Source organism: Oryx dammah, unplaced genomic scaffold, assembly GCF_014754425.2.
Source record: "Oryx dammah isolate SB20612 unplaced genomic scaffold, SCBI_Odam_1.1 HiC_scaffold_1, whole genome shotgun sequence".
Taxonomy (NCBI): Eukaryota; Metazoa; Chordata; class Mammalia; order Artiodactyla; family Bovidae; genus Oryx; species Oryx dammah.
This window is the reverse complement of record NW_024070185.1, coordinates 47,209,660-47,230,303: the sequence shown is the minus strand read 5'-3', so window position 1 is coordinate 47,230,303 and position 20,644 is coordinate 47,209,660. Positions and strand designations below refer to the sequence as shown.

Sequence of the window (20,644 nt, the reverse complement as noted above, 5' to 3'; positions counted from 1 at the left end):
ATATCCCATTTTGAGTGTCAGAAAATTTCAAACTCTTCCGCTGCTCCAGTTAAGGTAAGTAACACTGAGATTGAACAGACAGGACCCAGACTGAGACAGCATCCTGATTCATGCATGTGGTGGTTTTTTCTCTTTGGCAAAAATTTGCCTCAGGATAGGAATGGCATTGGAGTTGTTTGAAAGAAGTCAGTGATCTCTGTGTGTTGATGGATAGTTGTTTAATAGGTATGACTCATCTATTGATCAGGTTTGGAGGTAAATAGAAAAAAAAACCCATATTGCTAAAAGGCTATCCTGTCCTGGTCATGTGAAAGGAAGGGAGGCTTGTTTGGTTCTAGTTCTGCATGACTTTTTAAAGTTAATGATAGGAAAGTTATTTTGAATAAAATTTTGGTATCAGCCAGTTTTTTTTGTCCCATCTTAAAAGCAAAATTAAACTTGCTTAAAAAAAAATCAAACCTGATCCACTGCTTTGAGAGTTGGCTACATGAGTGCACAACTTTTTAAAGTCAACTCTGAACCTGAAACAATGAATAATTCGTGTTAAAAAGATTAAACTTGTTTGTGAAATGCTTAGTTTACGTGAGGGTGTTTCATAGAGTGGTTTTATAAAAGGATGCCTTTAATGACCTTGCCCTTTTAATTATAGGATGCTGGAATATGGTATTTATTCCACAAGGAACCTACGGGGGAATCCAGTGGATTGCAGCTCTTAGCAAAACCAGAACTCACTCCACTGGGAATATTTTATAACAACAGGGTCCATTCAAGTTTTAAGGTAGGTTCCTAAGTTTTAACAATCGGTATGTGTAATTTACAGGGTAAAGGATGGACTACTGTGATTACAACTGAGAGATGTTATTGCATGTTTCTAAGGATGTACACATTAGTATATTATATGCTTTTGGGTCTTAAAAGGCATATTTTCTCTCTTCTCTTAGTGCTGATGGAATGTCCTATTGGACATTTAATATAGTTATGTGAACAGTGAAATATTATTTAAGAGTATTTGACCTAATTTAAAATGATATGTGGGTCAAATATGTGAAAGGCCATTTAGGAACTCTGATTTTCATGGTATTTGACACTTAACCTCCTTGGTGATAAAATGCATCTGGTTCATTTTGTACTCTTGAGGCATCTTGATATTTTTATTATGTGAACAGTGCCCAGATTCTTTCCTCTGATGTGATCCACATCAAAGTTCAATGAATAATTTCCCTTTATGAAACTCAGAGGATCCTTTAAAAACCTAAGTGTGATATAATTTGAAGAACTTAGAATCACTTGATGAAGACTAAAGAGAGGAAAAAGCTTTACACAGAATTGTGATATTTATGAACTGAATAGTTGATTAAGAGTGGTAATAATTGAAAACAGCACTTCAAAGTAGAAGTCCTCAAAATTTTAAAATTATTGGTGGTATTACAAAAAACACCTCATTCTAATTAATTTTGTAATATCATGTACCGTGAGGAAATGTAGTATTCCACTATATCAATTTAAAATAAAAGATATTAGATCTGAATAAAGGGTGGATTGTTAGATTTTAAATTTAAATTTGTTAAATTTGAGACTACAGTATTCTTTCTTAAAATGCAGTGGATTACGTACCCTTTATTAAAATCCCGTTGTCTTGATTCTTAAGCATACTGACTGCATCATCAGGCATTTGCTTCTCTTTAGTCTTCTTCCTCTCTCCATATATTTCCTGATAATCCATCTAAGATTGTTTTTTCCCCTCAGATGTGCCATGCTTTCTCTCATCCCCAGAGGTTTTGTACAAATGATTCCCTGGAGTGCTTTCCTCGGGGTTCTTTAGATGTTTCCCACCCACTCCCTGCCCTTCAGTCTCTGACCTGGTCTTCTGTGTGGCTGGTCCCTTCAAGTGTCAGCTTTTGAATTCAGAACATTCCCTGAATTCTCTCTCCTGCCTTCATAGAAAGTCTCATCTTGGTGCCTTTCTTATGTGCTGCCAAAGCATCATCTATTTCCTTCGTTATATGCTTGCTATATTGTATTGTAATTGTTTATTTAATTGCATATCTTGCTCCTCGTTTATGAAGTAGCAGCAAAGACCCTGGTTTTCTGGGTGACATATAATTCTTGGTGACCCCCAAGGTGGGCACTAAAGAAAGGTTTGACCAAATGAGTAAAATTATTAAAAAAAAAAACAAACCAATAAAGTAGCCATTTTTGTAATACTTTTGTTTGGCTGTTTACCTCTTCTCCCTCCTTTTTTGGTAGATGTGATAAGCTAAAACGTATTTTCATGTATCCTATATGTCATTATAATTTGGGATTTATATTCATTTCAGTCCATTATTATTTTTTCCAGGCTGGCTTATTTATTGACAAAGGTGTCAAAACAACCAATGCTAGTGCTGCTGACCCAAGGGAGTACCTCTGTTTGGATAACAGCGCAAGGTAGAACTGGTCCTTTTAAGTCACACTCAAGCCATATCTTGTCAAAGTAAAACTTTCTGAGTTGAGCCATTGCCCTCTTCTCCAGTAACATAGATAAACTGAAGTTTTTAAGGTTTGTAGGAGGGTTTTGAAAAAACATTTATTATGCTGTTCTAGGTACTGTGGTTGGGCTTTTTATCTTAGTGAGATGCCAAAGAAATGGATGCTTCTTCTCTTTTTTGACAGTTGCAAATTGATATTAGAAGGAGCTGTAGAAAGAGAAATAAAAAGAAGAGAGATATGTTGGAAAAGGGTCCAAATTTGGCCTACAGTAAAATATGATTCATCGAAAAACAAGCTAAGACGTTTTAATATAATCCCTGAAAACCAAGGAATATGTAATTTATTGTTAGTGGTCAAAATGGAATGTTGCATTAAATCTATTTCAAAGGGAAAAGTCTCAAACTTGATCAAGCTAGTTCTGGTTCAGTGGTTTGTAGTCTCAGATTCACATCATAGCTGGGCTCTTTGTTATTCTCCTTTATAACCACAAAATGTAATTGGAATATGGATCAACATTTCAACAAAGTTTTTTTTTTTTTTTAACATCCTGTAAATGAGTCAGAATAAATAAAATGTCTCCAATGGACACAAAATTTTCCTGAAGATGGCAACTTAAGGTCATATTCAGTAGAAACTGTGTATGACCTTAAGTTGCCATTTTTTCTGGGAAATTTTGTTTCTATTGGAGACATTTAATTTATTTTGGCTTATATAGTGCATGTTAAAAAAAAAAAACAAACACTTTGTTGAAATGCTGATCTATATCCCAGTCATTTTCCAGGTGGCTCAGTGGTAAAGAATCTGCCTGCCGATGTAGGAGACATGGGTTCAATCCCTGAGTCAGAAAGATCCCTTGGAAGAGGAAACGGCAGCCTACTCCAGTATTCTTTCCTGGGAAATCCCATGGACAGATGAGCCTGGTGGGCTACAGTCCATGGGGTTGCAAGAGTCAGACATAACTGAATGACTGAGCATGAGCATGATATGAGCCAAAATAAATAAAACGTCTCCATTGGAAACAAAATTTTCTGGAAAAGATGGCAACTTAAGGTCATATTCAGTAGAAGCTGTGTGTATGTCATTTTTCTATACTTCAGATGGATTGACCAACTAAAGGATTTGAAAAGGTGCTAGGTTTAATAGAGTCTGTTTGCAGTCATTTAAGAAAAGGATGCCAGATGCTGTTGTTCACAAAGGGATAAAGTGGGAGCCACACTGTAGGTTGGTGAAGCAGGATCGTTGTGACACAATAATAAAAGGTCAAGAGAAAACACGAATGTGTTAGTCACTCAGTCACGTCCTACTTTTTTGTAACCCCATGGACTGTAGCCCGCCAGGCTCCCCTGTCCATGGAATTCTCCAAGCAGGAATACTTAAGTGGATTTCCATTCCCTTCTCCAGAGGATCTTCCCAACCCAAGGACTGAACCCAGGTCTCTTGCAATGCAGGCAAATTCTTTGCCATTTGAGCCACCAGGGGTGGCACTTAAAGAAGAGGATGCCAGGTGTTGTTCACAAGGGAATAAAGTGGGAGCCACACTTTAGGTCAGTGAAGCAGAATCCCTGTGACACAGTAAAACTGGGGAAATAAGTTAGTAAAACTACTAATTATGAAAGATCAAGTTAAGCCTGAAAAATATTAAAGCAATAATCAGATCATGTTTGAGAAGTGGAGAAATTGTGAGTATTGTTTAAATACATTGAGTGGTAGACACTTAATAGCTGAGCAAGATATGACGTAGAAAAACAGGAGATAAATTTGAGATGAAAAAGGAGCATATAGATGGCAATAAATTATGAACCAAAAAGAGAATATTAACTGACAAAACAAAGGAATCTTGCTAGAAGATTACTACTGTTTTTTGAGAGTTTGTTATAACTGGTAGAACTAGTAATGTGTGCTTTGCTAAGGTATTAATAGTATTAATCAAAAAATCTTTACATAAAACACAATCGACTCTTATCTGCCTTAAAAATTATATGTGTGTATATGAAGGGATGAATGAAGAAAATATATTTCAGAATCTTGATATTTTCATTATATTTGATAATAAAACAACCTATTCATAATGGCCAGAGAAGCTCCCTTCCCTGTGTATGCATGTCTGATATCATGGTAATGATAATCTTTTCTGTGCTCTCTATACTTTTCTCACTAGTTTATAAAGCATACATGGTGGAAGGAGTTAGACTCCATTTGGAAGTTGTTATTGAGAAGAACTGATTGTAGAAGAGTAATAAGACATTTGGCAGCTAGTATATACATTTAATTTTGTATAAACTGATGAATAAAATATGCCACATGCATTCATGCAGTCTAGACATGACTAAAAATGATGAAACTCAAACACAAATGAGTAATAAGTCAGCCCATGAATTAAACATCCAGTTCATGGGATTCAGAAGGTATTTAATGTGTTCATCAAAGGGGAAGTTGACTTAATCAGATGAGTCTTTCCTTGTATCTTCAAGATGTAAAACTATAAGAATCCAAAGATAGAATATTTTAACTCCAGAAAGCTCTCAGGTTAAGACAGGGAAATTTCATCTAAGAGAGTAAAAGAACATGAAAACCGACTAGTACATTTAAAGCAGAAGACAAGTGAGAGTCGGGAAGTGTGCTAAAGGCTCATAAATTGAAGGGGATGGAAAATTAGCTGCATTTTCTACAGCCTAAGTGGAAAGGAAGATGAAAAATAAAGGGTATTTAAGCAAGTGGTCAACGATTTATATGGATAGGAATTTCAGAAAAAATGAGATGGCTACAGCAGAAAATTAGATGTTGCTTTATTGTATTTTTTTTTTTTGGCTTTCTTTTAGAACATTGTGTAGTTTCCTTTCCAAAACTGTTCCATCTGCTTGATATTATGTAATGACCGCAGAGCTGTTTGGCAGCAGCTACAATGCCAGAAGAGTGGGCGACGGCTCAGTCTTTTTACCCCTTAGGTCAGAGCTATTTAGTGTACGGGGTCACATACACAGTCTTAAGGGTGGGTGGAGCGCTTTCTAGAGTGCTGTCCTTATTATCTGTTCTCCATGATCCTGTCACCAAGTAGCACCTAGTGACCAGTTAAAAAGTGAAATTCGGTATATCATTGCTCTGACTCCATGTTTCTGACAACTTTCCATCACACTTATTGACCCACCTACTTTCTTCAGGTATGATTGACATGTAAAAAGCTGTGCATATATAGTGTCAAGAACTCAGTAAGTTTGGAAATAAGTACACACCTATGAACTATCAAGGGCAAAGTTTCCTTCTGTCTCCTTTATGGATGTTATTTTATGAAGTAAAAAATTAGTTTTTTGTCAAAAGACCTATAGACTAGCTCTCTAGAATTTATTTATCTTGTAAAACTAAAGCTTTTATACCCTTTGACCATCACCTTCCCATTTCTTCCTCCCTCCAGCCCCTGGCACCGCCATTCTACTTTTCCTTTTGCATTTAGAATAAAGAACCACATCCTTGCCTGAAACATGCCTTCCTCTCTGTCCTCTTCCTCTTGCTTTGTACTTACCAGCCAACCTGCTTGTTGTTCTTGAGCATGCCAAGCTCGCTCATGCCTTTGCACTTGCTGCTTTCTTTGCATAGCTGCCTCTCCCATCGTAACATACATACATCTTTGGTGGGCACTACCATGTCCCAGCAACTTTCATAATAGCAATTTGTGCAAATGATACTTCATGGTTATATGGTTGAAGCATCTCAACTTGCTGAATGGGTTTTTGTAAAGCTCTCTAGTTTTTCTTTCTCCACCTCCCCAGCTTTGTAAGATTATGATGGAAGCGATCTTATTTTAAATTAGGAGACCTTCTGGAATTATTTGATCTGTTACACTTAACATTTTTTGACACCAGTTTTTTTTCCTTGGTCTTTTCATTAAGATCCTTGTAAACGTTTTCAGAAGAGAAAGAAAAAGTAAAATTAAGTCTTTATAACTAATAAGTCGATGAAATACAGTCTACTTTTTAAAGTGCTGATATTTTATTTTTTATATTTTTATTATAATAGATTTACAGTATATTAGTGTCAAATGTTGGCAAAGGCAATGGCAACCCACTCCTGCCTGGAAAATCCTATGGACGGAGGAGCCTGGTAGGCTGCAGTCCATAGGGTCGCTAAGAGTCAGAGATGACTGAACGACTTCACTTTCACTTTTCACTTTCATGCATTGGAGAAGGAAATGGCAACCCACTCCAGTGTTCTTGCCTGGAGAATCCCAGGGATGGGGGAGCCTGGTGGGCTGCCATCTATGGGGTCGCACAGAGTCGGACACGAGTGAAGTGACTTAGCAGCAGCAGCAGTGTCAAATGTACAACAATGATTCAGTGTTTTTATAGATTATACTTCACTTAAAGTTCAGTTGCTCAGTCGTGTCCGACTCTTTGCGACCCCATGAATCGCCGCATGCCAGGCCTCCCTGTCTATCACCAACTCTTGGAGTTCACTCAGACTCATGTCCATCGAGTCGGTGTTGCCATCCAGCCGTCTCATCCTCTGTCGTCCCCTTCTCCTCCTGCCCCCAATCCCTCCCAGCATCAGAGTCTTTTCCACTGAGTCAACTCTTCGCATGAGGTGGCCAGAGTACTAGAGTTTCAGCTTTAGCATGATTCCTTCCAAAGAAATTCCAGGGTTGATCTCCTTCAGAATGGACTGGTTGGATCTTCTTGCAGTCCAAGGGACTCTCAAGAGTCTTCTCCAACACCACAGTTCAAAAGCGTCAATTCTTCGGCCCTCAGCTTTCTTCACAGTCCCAACTCTCACATCCATACATGACCACAGGAAAAACCATAGCCTTGACTAGATGGACCTTAGTCGGCAAAGTAATGACTCTGCTTTTCAATATGCTATCTAGGTTGGTCACAACTTTCCTTCCAAGGAGTCAGTGTCTTTTAATTTAAAGTTATTATAAAATAATGGCTTAATTTCCCTGTGCTGTATGGTATATCCTTGTTGCTTGGGTTGCCATTTCCTCCTCCAGAGGACCTTCCCCACCCAGGGATTGAACCTGTGTTGCTTATGTCACCTGCACTGGCATGTGGGTTCTTTACCACTAGCACTGCTTGGGAAGCCCTGTTTATTTTATGCATAGTAGTTTATATCTCTTAATCCCATACCACTATCTGCTCCCTCCTCCCTTCTCTCCACACTGGTAACTACTCTGATAACTACTTGTTTGTTCTCTGTATCTGTGAATCTGTTTCTTTTTTTGTTATATTCATTTGTTTTATTTTTTAGATTACACATATAAGTGATAATGTGGAGCATTTATTTGTGTTTCTTTGTCTGACTTATTTCACTAAGCAGAATACCTTCTAGGTCCATCTGCATCACAGATGGCAAAATTTCATTTTTTATGGCTGATTAATATTCTATAAATATAATCTCTTTTAAATTTAGGTATTTTAGAGACATGGAACCCAGATTTCCCTCTATATCGAAAACATTTCAGCAGCACACAACTAAAATAATACTCTGGTTCACAGATATGTATGTTGAAATATATGATTAATTTACTCAGTAAGTTTATTTTAATATCATGTAAGTTAAGAATTCATGAAGACATGCTGTATTTCTTAGTTTGAGGTTTTGGTTTATTTTTGAAGTGCTTTAGTACTTGGAATGTTCTGTAATGTCCACTCTATAAGATAAATTGATGAAAAACAAACTGAAATATGAAATCAGTTCTCTGCAAATTTGTGATTTTTTTTTCCAGTATTTTAAATGCAGATATTAAGTTGTGTCTTGTTTTTTTGTCTTGTTTTGGTCAAGACAAAATCTTGAATCTTGTTTTTTGACACTTAAGCTTATAATTTTAAATAGCTGATTCCCATTGCCTTTTCATTACTCTTTAAAAGTCTCTCTTTTTTTTTTTTCTCCCAACCCTAAGGTTTCGGCCTCATCAGGATGCAGACCCTGAAAAGCCACGTGTTGCTGCTTTAATTGACAGGCTCATTGCTTTTAAAAATAACGACAATGGAGCTTGGGTTAGAGGAGGAGACATTGTCGTTCAGAATTCAGCGTGGGTATTCTCTATGAAGTTACTATCTGATGACTCTGATGTATTTATTTTTAAGGCTATTTTTAAAAACTCAGTAGACCGAAAGTACAGTGGTGGTTTCTGGAATCGTAGTATCATTACTAATAGACAGGACAAGCTCTGAGGAAGTATGTTAACCGACTGTAAATGTTTGGAATTGTCTCATTCTGCTGCTGTTATTGGAACTGAACTTGTCTGGTGACATGAGAGCTTTTTGATGAGATTAAACAGAAACTGGGACTTCATATAACAAACATGGTCTATGTCAGAGAACTAAATAAAGATTTCGAAACTACCTGCACTTTTTTCCTTCCTCTTGGAAACTCAGTTTCATGATGCTCTTCCAGTGCCATTCAAAACAAAAGTTGAATTCCACCTTAATAAGTCTGTTGACTTATGTTTTAACATGACTTGAGGCAATAAGCCTCTCACTTCTTTTCCGTTTGTATACTTCTAGGAGAAGTCTGAGGTATGTCAAGCTAAGATTTGGTGTTCAGGAGTTTAGAAAAATGTTTTTTTCTGGCTGATACTGACATTAGTTGCTTGACATTTATCATGAAAAAACTGACACTGTATAAAATCTGTAGAAATCATTTGGAATTAATATTGAAAAGTTTTGAAGAGAATACTACGATCTAATTGATAAAAATTAGTCATTCCTTGGTATTCATGGGGGATCAGTTTCAGGACCCCATTGAGTACTAAAATCTTGACGCTCAAGATCCTTATATAAAATGTCATAGTATTCAGTATTTTCATATAACCTATACACATCCTTCTGTATACTTTAAATCATCTCTAGAGTACTTGTTATACTCAAGACTGTAAATGCTACCTAAATAGTTGTAAATACAATGTAAATGCTATGTAAATAGTTCCCAGCACTGGACAAAATTTTGCGTTTTGGAGTTTTCTGGAATTAAAAAAAAATATTTCTTATCCACAGTTGGTTGAATCTGTGGATGCAGAACACACAGATATGGGAGCCAACCTAATGATAAAAATTGTAAATATAGGCTTTTAACACACATTCTCTTTGGGCTTCCCTGGTGGCACAGATGGTAAAGAATCTGCCTGTAATGCAAGAGACCTGGGTTTGATCCCTGGATTGGGAAGATCCCCTGGAGAAAGGGATGGCTACCCACTTCAGTATTTTTACCTGGAAAATTCCATGGACCGAGGAGCCTGGTGAGCTACAGTCCATGAGGTTGCAGAGTCGGACACCACTGAGTGACTAACACTTTCACTTTTCATGGGCTCTTTACTCTGTGCCAGATGCTGTTCTAAATAGTTGAAATGAATAAGCATTTTAATGCTTTCAGACATCCTATGAGGAAGCTTATAGTGTTATTTCAGCCTTTAGGTGAGAAAACTGAGGGACACACAAGTAACTTGCCCAAGGTCACACAGCTAGTAATTGGCAAAGCTGAGATTCAAACCAGGTGCCTTTACTATGGAGACTATGCTTTTAGTTATTGGAGAGTGAAGTTTTTGTGTGGTCTTGGAGAGTAAATATTATTGGAACTTCTTGGATTTTATGACAATTAAATATTGAGAGAATTGCCTCTTACATGATGTGATAAATTAAAGTGTGCCTTCATTCTCTTTAGATTTGCAGACAATGGAATAGGACTGACCTTTGCCAGGTTTGTAATTACTTAAAAGATATCTATCTGTTTCTTTTAAAGTTGTAAGGTAAAATAACCGTGATTTTCTTTTTTGATAGCACAGGAATGCTGTATCATTTATTAACATTAAAAAAATAGCACTCACTTCTTGATGCCACTAGAGGGCCAAAAATACATTTTTATTGATTAATTGAATTCACACCAAAGTAGGAGGTTGCTCTAGCTGGAATTGCACAGAAGGATAGGCCCATCAAATTTTTTGCTTAGAAGAAAACCCTTGAGCTTTCGATTAAAGATCTTAAAAAGTAGGGGAATAAAGAGGTAGGGAGTAAAAGTTGGCAGCAAATTAAATATTTTCTTTCTTAAAAGTTGGTCTCGTTTCACAATGGTCCTTAAGAACTGAACTTTTTATGTTACATATTTTCCCCCAGATAACAGTTACTCTCATGCCCATCTTAAACATGTTTGTCATCTCGTTGTTGTATTTAGGGCAAGTTTATTCTCCTCATTTGCAATATTGTTGTGTGAGACTAAAATAATTAGTTGTTGCTGCTAAATTAAATCTCATTTGTTTAAGTCTAATTTGCAAACCACATATTAATTTATAAGAGGTATACTCACAATTTAGAGGCACCTTTTGATGACTCACTAATATGTATTTAAGAAGCTACTGGCTACTTTGAATATTTTTAGGTTTTTAAAGTTATAGCTTGCCTTCCTGTGTGATTAATGATTATTCTTATTTTAACAGTGATGGAAGCTTCCCAAGTGATGAAGGTTCCAGCCAAGAGGTATCTGAATCTCTGTTTGTAGGGGAGAGCAGGAATTACGGCTTTCAGGGTGGTCAGAACAAGTATGTAGGCACTGGAGGGATAGACCTGAAGCCTCGGACATTACCTAGGAACAGGTGAGCATTGCTTTATCAGAGGAATGTTACCTTTAAACAATAAATGAAGCTCTAACCCTTAAAAAAGTTTCCATAATAAGCCTGAATAGATTCCCACTGTGACACTTTTCCCACCATATTTATTATTATTAAAGTGATTCATTATCATTGCTATTTCTATTGTCTGTATTATCCTCTGGGATTCTGGAGCATTAACTATTAAACATTATATATAGATGTCATTATCAATTTTATGGGGCTTCCCTCAGTGGTGAAGAATCCACCTGCAATGTAAGAGCCCTGGGTTTGATCCCTGGATCAGGAAGCTCCCCTGAAGAAGGGAATAGCTACCCACTCCAGTATTCCTTCCTGGGAAATTCCTTGGACAGAGAAGCCTGACCGGCTATAGTCCATGGGGTCGCAAGAGTCAGATATAACGTAGCAACTAAACCACCACATCAGTTTTATAATGAAGGAAACTATCCTGTTTATCCTTCTTGGATAAAGTCTTATATAAGCTGGTAGTTTTTTTTTTTTTTTTTCTTTCTTGAGCCACAGAAAGTTACCAAACCATAAACTATGGACATCAAATCAGTTTTCCCTTAATATGGTGATGTTAGTTTTAAGAAATAGCCACTGGAAAAAAGAAATTACTTATTGAAAAGAGTTCTAGAAAATCAGTTGATAGATGCCAAAGCTGACTCAAAACCTAACTAGCTGTATAATTAACAATGTTTCAGATATTGAAAGGGTATGGGGTAGACTTTTGGCATGTTTTCTGTCAAAATAATCACAGTCATTAAAATAGTACTTAGCACTATAAAGATTCTTCAGAACTTTGGGGAAACTATTACCTAATTAATCTGTACCTCAGCTCTGAGCCACAGTTTAGAATTGTCGTCATTTTATTTGTAAGAAAACCAGGTAGAGAAAAGTTAGCGTTCTAAAGTCCTTATATCAGAGCTAATGTCAGATTTCATTAAGCATCAGTCCCCTTAAAGCTATCCACTGCGTCTGGATATTGGGCTAGGACAGGTCAGCAGGGTAAGGCAGACAGACAGGTGACTTTAAGAGACAGGTGGTAAATATTGGCTGAAGGGCTTAACTAGCTTCTAGCAAAGGGCAGCCTATCCTTGGCCTGCCTCCCCTGTGCTTATTTTTGGGAAATACTAAACGTCTTTACTACATGCTATACTATCTGTAGAACTTCTTTTAGTTAGACCATGGAAGCCACTAGGAAAGGAACTTCATGGATTTTTAATAGTTAACATTTACTAAATATTTATTATGTATCAGGCCCTGTTCTGAATATTTTGTTATTCAGTTAATCCTTGTAAGCCTGGTGAGGTAGGTGTTGTCATTGTCCTGCTTTGTAAATGAGTAACTTACTAAAAGTAGCTAATGTGGGACTCAAAACCTGTTAGTTTGGCTTCAGTGCTCTGCTCTTCGCAATTAAGCCAAAGCTATTTCTTCTAATATGTAAATTAAAGGAAAAAGAAAAGCTGTATTAGTTGGGTATGGGCTGCAGTAAAATGGTGGGCAATTCAATTTCATTATTTTTATTTTACTTTGGCCTCCAGTTTTACTTCAAAATGCTGTTGCTTCTGTGCTAGCTAGCAAGGAATGTTTTAAACAAAGATTGCTGGTTGGTCAATGGGCCTAATTTTATTTTACTGTATCTTTGCAGCTTTTTCTATGGCACAGGACCATTTTGCAATATATTCTTGGATACACAAAGATAGGCATAGATTTTTAACCAGATTATTTGACTTTCTTGCTAGTGTATATGATTTTTTATTGTAAAACACTGCCAAGTCATAAACTAATTAGTTGCTATAGAAGTCCTCTGCAATGCCATTAAAAAACTTAATAGGGGAAAAACCTAAGGGATCCAGAATATTATGGGTTTTGTACATTAATTATGGTTAATAACATGTGATTAGTAAGTTAAGGAGCTTATGTTTGGACAGAAAGGAGTAAAATGAATAAAATGAATTTCTCAATCTAGCTGTAGTAAGCCTTGCAGACTTATACTTTTGTACTTTTAAGTATATTATTTCTCCTTATTTCTGTTATTTAGTGGCTTGAAAGGAGGTCTCTCTGATTAAGCACAGATTTGTCTTCTTGTGCTAGAGATTTCGGAATTAAAGCTAAATGTTACGAGTTATCAAAGAAAAGATCTTAACTGAGTTGATTCAAGGAAGCAAAGTCACCTCTTGGAGAGGCCTTCACTGTATCTGAAATAGCATCTCTGTCCTACTCAATTCTATTCTATTACTGTGTCTTTTGTTATGCTCTTATCTGAAATTACCCATTATGTTTTTGTTTGCCTTTCTCACTGCAGTATAGGTTTCATTAGATTGGAGATCTTGCTTTATTAGCACTGTATCCTAGAATTGTACTTAGTGTATATGGGATATTTAACAGTATTTATGAAATAAATATGTAAGTGAAATGCTGTTAAACAGATGGGCCCATATGCATTAAACAAAATTTTATATTTCAACAGGACATTTCCAATTAGAGGCTTTCAGATCTATGATGGGCCCATTCATCTCACCAGGTGCACTTTCAAAAAATATGTGCCAACTTTAGATAGATATACCAGTGCTATTGGCTTCCTCATGAAGAATTCCTGGCAGATAACCCCTAGAAATAACATCTCCTTCATAAAGTTTGGTCCACATGTAAGTACGTTCTTATGGTTCCTATACAGTGACTATGGGTACCAAGCAGAGGGATGGCACATTTCCAGAGAAAGAAACACAAAGATGGGATTTGCACTGAGTTTTTAGGCTTGGGAGGCGAATTCTATGCAAGAGTAACTCCTGATTTCAGGTACTCTATCCTGCTGAGTTTAGGGTGAGAACAGAAGTCCCATGTGACCTAGAGTATTTTTGATATTCTGGTGATATCATCAAAGGGAAAATGACTTAATGTGATGATACAGTGGTGGGAATTGTAGAATTTCATAGGAATAAGAGGACATATGATTTTGGGGAATTCAGTATAATAATCCATAAAGAGATTTGGGTTTTACCTGGTATTTTACTTTTCTGAGATCTATCCTAGGGAGCTGGAGAATAAAAGATTGGGAAAGAAGAAAAATACTGGGGTGATAGGAAACAAATTGGGTTATTTCTGATATAAACTATTGGAGTATTTTTATGAAGATTGCAAAAAAGACTTAGAAATAATTGTTTACAATACAGTAGGCCGCAAAAATCATTTTCTCAGTAGTTTCACCAGCACCCTCCTTACCATCGATACATAGGCCAATCTGATTATATACCCCCAGCCTCTTCCCATCTTGCCACTTCTAAGATGACAGTGGTGTAGAGATTGAGTCTCAGACCATCTTGCTTTTTGCTCCCACAGGCAGCCACAATTGTAAAGTGACTCCTAGTTTTGTCGTTCATGTCCATAGGCAAATTCTGTGGTTCCCCAGTTTAAAAGAGAACTTAGGTTAGTTTACCAAAGTCTGTAACTGGTTTTTGTGAATAGCCGAGGCATGGAACAGAGGCACAGGTGCAAACTGATTAACTGGTTCTTGTCTAGACTGCATTACTCCAGGGGAAGAGGAAGAGCTACACTGTGGACAGGGCTGCATGTAAATAGGGTGGGTCTTGGATTGCCTCTCCATTGTGGAGGTTGGCAGCTCACTTACAGCCTGGGTGTTCTCTCCATACATAGAGTTTAGTGATCACTGACATGGTCATACTGAAAAAACAGTTTTTAGGTGTTGCATTTGTTGCAGAGTTAGAGTTCTCACAGCCTAGGAGAATCCATGCTGTTTAAGGCCAGTGTTTCATCAGCTTGGAATTTTCTAAGGTGCTGATGCTCTGGAACCATTTGTGAAGGGTATGTTCCTCAAATTTGTTCTTTCTAAAAAGGTGGAGCGTATGTCCTAGACTTTAAGATTTAACCGTATAAGTGGTTAAAGAGGTATAAGTGAAGAGAGAAGAGTCTAGAACTAAGAACTTAGAACCATTGGTCCCACACATCACTGAGTTTCCATTGAGTTGCTTATCATTTAGATGTTCAGTTGATTTTAAAACTTGCCAGGGCACTGAGTGCATAAAAGCATTGTAAGGTGTATCTGCATGGTTTGAATAACATTAGCCTGGTGGGCTACAGTCCATAGGGTCGCAAAGAGTCAGACACAACTGAAGCAACTTAGCACACACCAAAAGATTATAAATGATGTAACCTGTAGCCTGCTTTGTAGCTAGCTATGTACTATGTGTTTGATAAAGGTATTGAATTAATGTTATCCGACATGAAAATTGCTAAGCTGGACTTAATCTGTGTTGAGGAGAGAAAAAAATAACAGACACCTTTCAGCAGGTTCTAATGAGTCCAGTGGTCAGGCAACCATACCAAAACAACATTTAGACTGTTTCAGTTTGGAACTGTACTTATTTTTTGGTGACAGGAGTCATTCACAAGTTAACTAAAACATTTGAAGTAAAATGAAATGATTAGCTCAGGAGATTGAACTTGTAATATATTTTAATTTAACTGAGGTATAATTTGCAGACAGGGAAATGCAGAGATCTTAAGTGAAAAGGTTTTAAGTTTTAACAAATACATATGACTACATCGTTCCTCTTTCCACAACTATTCTGGTTTCTGTTACCATGAATTCGTTTTATCTGGGGAACAGGTAATCGTTTTTAAGTTGAAAAAAGGGAAAACATCAAAGATGAAGTTGAATGCTTGCTGCCGAAACTAAGGCTTCAGGAAGTTTTTTTTTCCCCTTCATGTCATAATTAATCAAAAATGTTGGTTGACAACTATGCTGTGACTCAGAACTGCATCGTCTTAAAGGCACTGTAATGCACTGTAAGGAACATGAAGTTGGGTTCTTGCCGGGGACGCTGGGGAACACGGCAGAAGCCCTCACTGTGGGGTGTCCTTGTTTTTCACTGCTGCCAGGTCTCTCTTAATGTATTCTTTGGAAAGCCTGGCCCCTGGTTTGAAGACTGTGAGCTAGATGGTGATAAGAACTCCATATTCCACGACATTGATGGCTCTGTGACGGGATACAAGGATGCTTATGTGGGAAGAATGGACAACTACCTGATCCGCCATCCAAGCTGTATAAACGTGACCAAATGGAATGCAGTGGTGTGCAGTGGGAGCTATGCCCAGGTAGGCCGAAGTGCATTGTGATACCTGACCCACCCCAGCCCCTGACAGCACTGTTTCTGTGAGTACTCTTCAGGTCTTCCGGCTGATGGATACTTCTCAAAGCATGATTTTTTTTTTTTTTAAGCAGTAAAAAAAAGAAAAATTTCATTAGAAATCATAGACTCATAGAATTTTATTTAAAGTTCCCCCACTACAAACCAATTTAAAAGTGGAAAAGTGAACCCAAGAGAAGTAGGATTAATTTGCACTTGGTTAAGTATGGTTGGGAGATAGTTGGGGTGAGAAACCATATTTCCTGAGTCTTAGGCCAGATTTTCTGGCTGTGCTACAGCTGTGCCCCCTGAGAAGCCATTTTATTCTTTGTTTTTAGGGTTACTGAGTGCTAAGTTGCTTCAGTTGTGTCCAACTCTTTGAGACCCTATGGACTGTAGCCCATCAGGCTCCTCTGTCCATGGGATTCTCCAGGCAAGAATATTGGAGTGGGCTGCCATTCTCTCCTCCAGGGGATCTTCCCGACCCAGGGATTGAACCCATGTCTCTTACAGCCCCTGTATTGGCAGGTGGGTTCTTTGCCACAAGTGCTACCTGGGAAGCCCTTTAGGGTTATTATCGCTATTTATCTCTAAATTAGGGAATCTAACTTGTGAGGCAGAATATCAGTAGGTCACATGGAAAGTAAGTAGTATATTCTCAGAAACAGAGTTGGGAATTGGAAATGAGTGGACAAGAAAGAAATTCAAGGAAATTCTGCAAATCATAATATATCTATGAAAATATGAAGGAGATGCTATAGATTGGGAAACACTTCTTTGAAAACATTAAGCTAGTGTGCATTTATTAACTGGATGCCAAGTATAAGAGGATGGAATACTTTGGGAGGTATAATGTTCAGAAAATAGATGCTGGAACTAGACCACATGGCTTTGAATCCTGGCTTTGCTATTTTCTTAAATACGAGATGTGTAAGTTAATTAGCTGCTCTGTGCCTCTGCACAGTGAGGATAATATTAGATTCTTTCATATGTGGCTGTTGCGAAGATAGAATGCATGAGTACTGATAATACATTTCACCCATGGCCTGGCACATAGTGAAGTGCTTGCTGCAATTAGTATTATTTGAAGAGCAAGGCTCTAAGTTGCAAAGATGATTTTAATAGTGATATTTTGGATGGATAGAAGATTGCAGAATGAAGGTACGAGTTGCCCAGAATTTTGAATAGAGCAGAATTTTGTTTCCATATTTTAGACAATTACATGGTCATATTTAATAATAAATGTTGAGGGAGATAAAAGAATAAAGGAAAAGGATAACTGGAGCATGAAGAGGAGAATTAGAGGAAGAGCAAGGTCTTCTCCAAGGCAGACTGGGATCTGATAGTCTCAAAGGCAAGAAAGAAGCCTCACTTGCTGATGTGCTGCTGAATCCGCTTATTTGCAGGATGGGTTTTTCCTGGGGAAGGACCAGTTTGGTGATGGAGTACCTTTGCTGAACTCTGGCTACTTAAACCATCAAGTGTGTGTTTGCGGCTCCTGCGTTTCAGTTTCTTGAGCCCCTGGAGGCTTATGGTTTCTGCCATTTAATAAGCCTTCTGTATTGGGAGCTTCCTGAAGCAGATTTCTTTATTACTCTTCAGACTTTGAATCATCATTGTTAAAGAATGCTATGATTCTTAAGTTAAAAAAAAAAAAAAACAGCTTCAAAAAGATTCTCATCAATAGACAAGACAAAGGACTTAAGAGGGATAAAGATTAGAGAGATTTTTCTGGCTTCTTTTAATGGAATACTAGCCTCTTTGTTGTGGGATTTCTCATCCCCATGGGAGCAAGAAGAATCATACTTGCCTGAGTTCCAGGAAGGACCAGGAAAGGATGGAGAATTAATTATAGTAAAAAATAAAGAAGAAAAGACTGTGATTAAAAATGTGATTTATTTTTTCATTCATTTTATTCTTAACCAGAATTGCCCTCTAAAATTAAGTAGACTCATTAATGCCTAAGAAGATGTAGAAATTCGAGAATTAAAACAAAAATAAGAAGCTTTTAAATTATTTAATAGCTACAGTTGTAGGTAAATTGCTAGCCATGTGTATTCAAAGGAATATGTATCTGTTTGTCTTTCTTAACATGATATGTATTCATTAATGAAGACTTTATATTTTATTTTAAATGTCTCTGTAATCTGGATTTCATATACTTGAGAATGTGAACCTGATACTTCTGTCTTACAAAGAAAAGTAGTAATTCTATTTTTCTGTTGTTTTTGTTTGTTTAATCCTGCCCACGAGGCTCTGGGAATGGTAAGATAGAAATTTTCTCCTGAGGATTTGAAATTTGGGCTGGGAGCCCAGATCTACAGCCATTTGTTGTTCCTTGGATGATATATAATACTGTAAGTTTTTAGCAAAAGTTAGAAACAACTGGATCTCAAGATATTAGCTATTTGTAAATATTTTTAATGGAATGTCTGCTTTTTGCTGACCCAAGGATAAAGGTACTCAAGAAGAAAGGTGGTATCATAAGGAGCATGCTGTGCTGTGCTTAGCTGCTCAGCCGTGTCTGACTCTTTGCGACCCCATGGACTGTAGCCCACCAGGCACCTCTGTCCATGGGGATTCTCCAGGCAAGAATACTGGAGTGGGTAGCCATGCCCTCCTCCAGGGGATCTTCCCAACCCAGGGATCGAACCCGGGTCTCCCACATTGCAGGCAGATTCTTCACCGACTGAGCCACCGGGGAAGCCCAGGAATACTGGAGTGGGTAGTCTACCCTTTCTCTAGGGGATCTTCTGACCCAGAAATTGAACCAGGGTCTCCTGCACTGCAGGTGAATTCTTTACCAGCTGAGCTACTAGAGAAGCCCTCATAAGGAGCATGTGCCACCTCAAATCCTTGGATTTGTAAAAAGGCAGGTTATAGATAGGTGTTTCGGGTGGGGTGTGTATTTTATTATATTTTATATATAACCTTTATATAACCTATTATTGGGTTGGCCAAAAAGTTCATTTGGGTTTTTCTGTTGCCATGTAATGAAAAAATCCTGAAAGAACTTTTTGGTCAACCCAATGTAATGAAGTACAGGTCACATATAAACATTTAAATAAACAATAAGTAAATATAATATATTAAACATATATATTTAAATGAAGACAATCAGTCTCAAACTATATATTTCCTATCTGTATTTTAATCTTTACATGCTGTCAGTATAGAAGAGTTATATCAAAATAGTCAAACACAAATGAAAGTTAAGACTTCCTGGCTCAAAGAATTTATAATTAAGGAATCACTATGGACAAAACTGTGGAATAGGGAAACAGAAAACAGAGAAGTCGTGTGGATTAAATGCAGCATTCTGCAGATGTTTTGATACTTCTGGGGAATTCTGTTACAGATGCTGATTTGTTTTAGGAAATTGTTCTGAAGTTTGTTCCTTGGAGGATGCATTTGGGGAAGATTTTGTTTTGGTGTAGCATGGGGCCCAAATGCCACTGGAATAAACTCAGGGCTTTCAAATTTGCCTCAGTTTAATATGTTTTTCCAGTTTTTGCAGAACACTTTATAACTTTTTTGTTTTTAATGGGTGAAAAATGACTTCTTGGGCTGATGCAGGTCATGGAAAATCGAAAGCCAAAGCTCTAAGATATTTTAAATTTCCACCTCTTATTTCAGAGGAAAGCCTTTCAGATTTAACTAGAGGGTATCAGTTTTCACATTAATTTACTAATTTTTTATATGTGTGTACTTCAGAGGGATTTTTTATATGTGTGTACTTGAGGGATTTCTTTGACAAGCTATGTAAACCACAGAGGTTTTATATTCTGATGAATAAGCTGGGCTGTTGTGGAAGAGATGATGAAGATCTTGGCTAGCAGAGCACATGGTCTGTTTTTACCATTTCAGCTTAAGTAGGCTTCATTGTAAGTGGAGCTTAGGATGAAGTTGGCTACTACTCATTTTTGTCTGGCACAGATCATAGAATCTCTCTTTTGAAAGTAGAGACACTTGACTTTTGCTGGAAATGTTTTTTTTTTTAGCTATTTAAATTTTCATTTTCTTTTCTTTAATTCTTAATTATTTTTTGAAGGTCTATGTGCAGACATGGAGCACTCCGAATCTGACTATGACTATCACACGAGATGAGTATCCAGACTATCCTATGGTGCTCCGAGGAATTAACCAGAAGGCAGCTTTCTCACAGTACCAGCCTGTGATCATGCTGGAGAAGGGCTACACCATCCACTGGAATGGGCCAGCACCCAAGATTGCTTTTCTATACCTCATAAACTTCAACAAGTATGTTTCTGTTACTGTTATTTCAAATAGTTGAGCAAGTAGTAATTTAGTGGAGAAAAATAATAACCTATCTCCTTTGTAGCAAGTAAAGAATGCCGGCTTTACGTACTTTGTTCTTGCTGTGGAAAGGCTATATATGTTATATTGATGGAATTAAGGGATAATAGAGGTTAAA

At 37.3% G+C, this 20,644-nt stretch overlaps 1 protein-coding gene across 1 annotated transcript in view; it reads left to right on the top strand.

The window, feature by feature from the left end:
- CEMIP2 (cell migration inducing hyaluronidase 2) overlaps positions 1-20,644 on the top strand; it is an 81,765-nt gene that overhangs the window by 39,459 nt on the left and 21,662 nt on the right. Inside the window, exons 11-18 of the mRNA XM_040252310.1 lie at positions 650-778; positions 2,339-2,427; positions 8,360-8,491; positions 10,120-10,155; positions 10,889-11,044; positions 13,533-13,710; positions 15,962-16,177; positions 20,261-20,469. Coding sequence (XP_040108244.1) covers positions 650-778; positions 2,339-2,427; positions 8,360-8,491; positions 10,120-10,155; positions 10,889-11,044; positions 13,533-13,710; positions 15,962-16,177; positions 20,261-20,469 — 1,145 coding nt within the window. The remainder of the gene's footprint in view (positions 1-649; positions 779-2,338; positions 2,428-8,359; positions 8,492-10,119; positions 10,156-10,888; positions 11,045-13,532; positions 13,711-15,961; positions 16,178-20,260; positions 20,470-20,644) is intronic.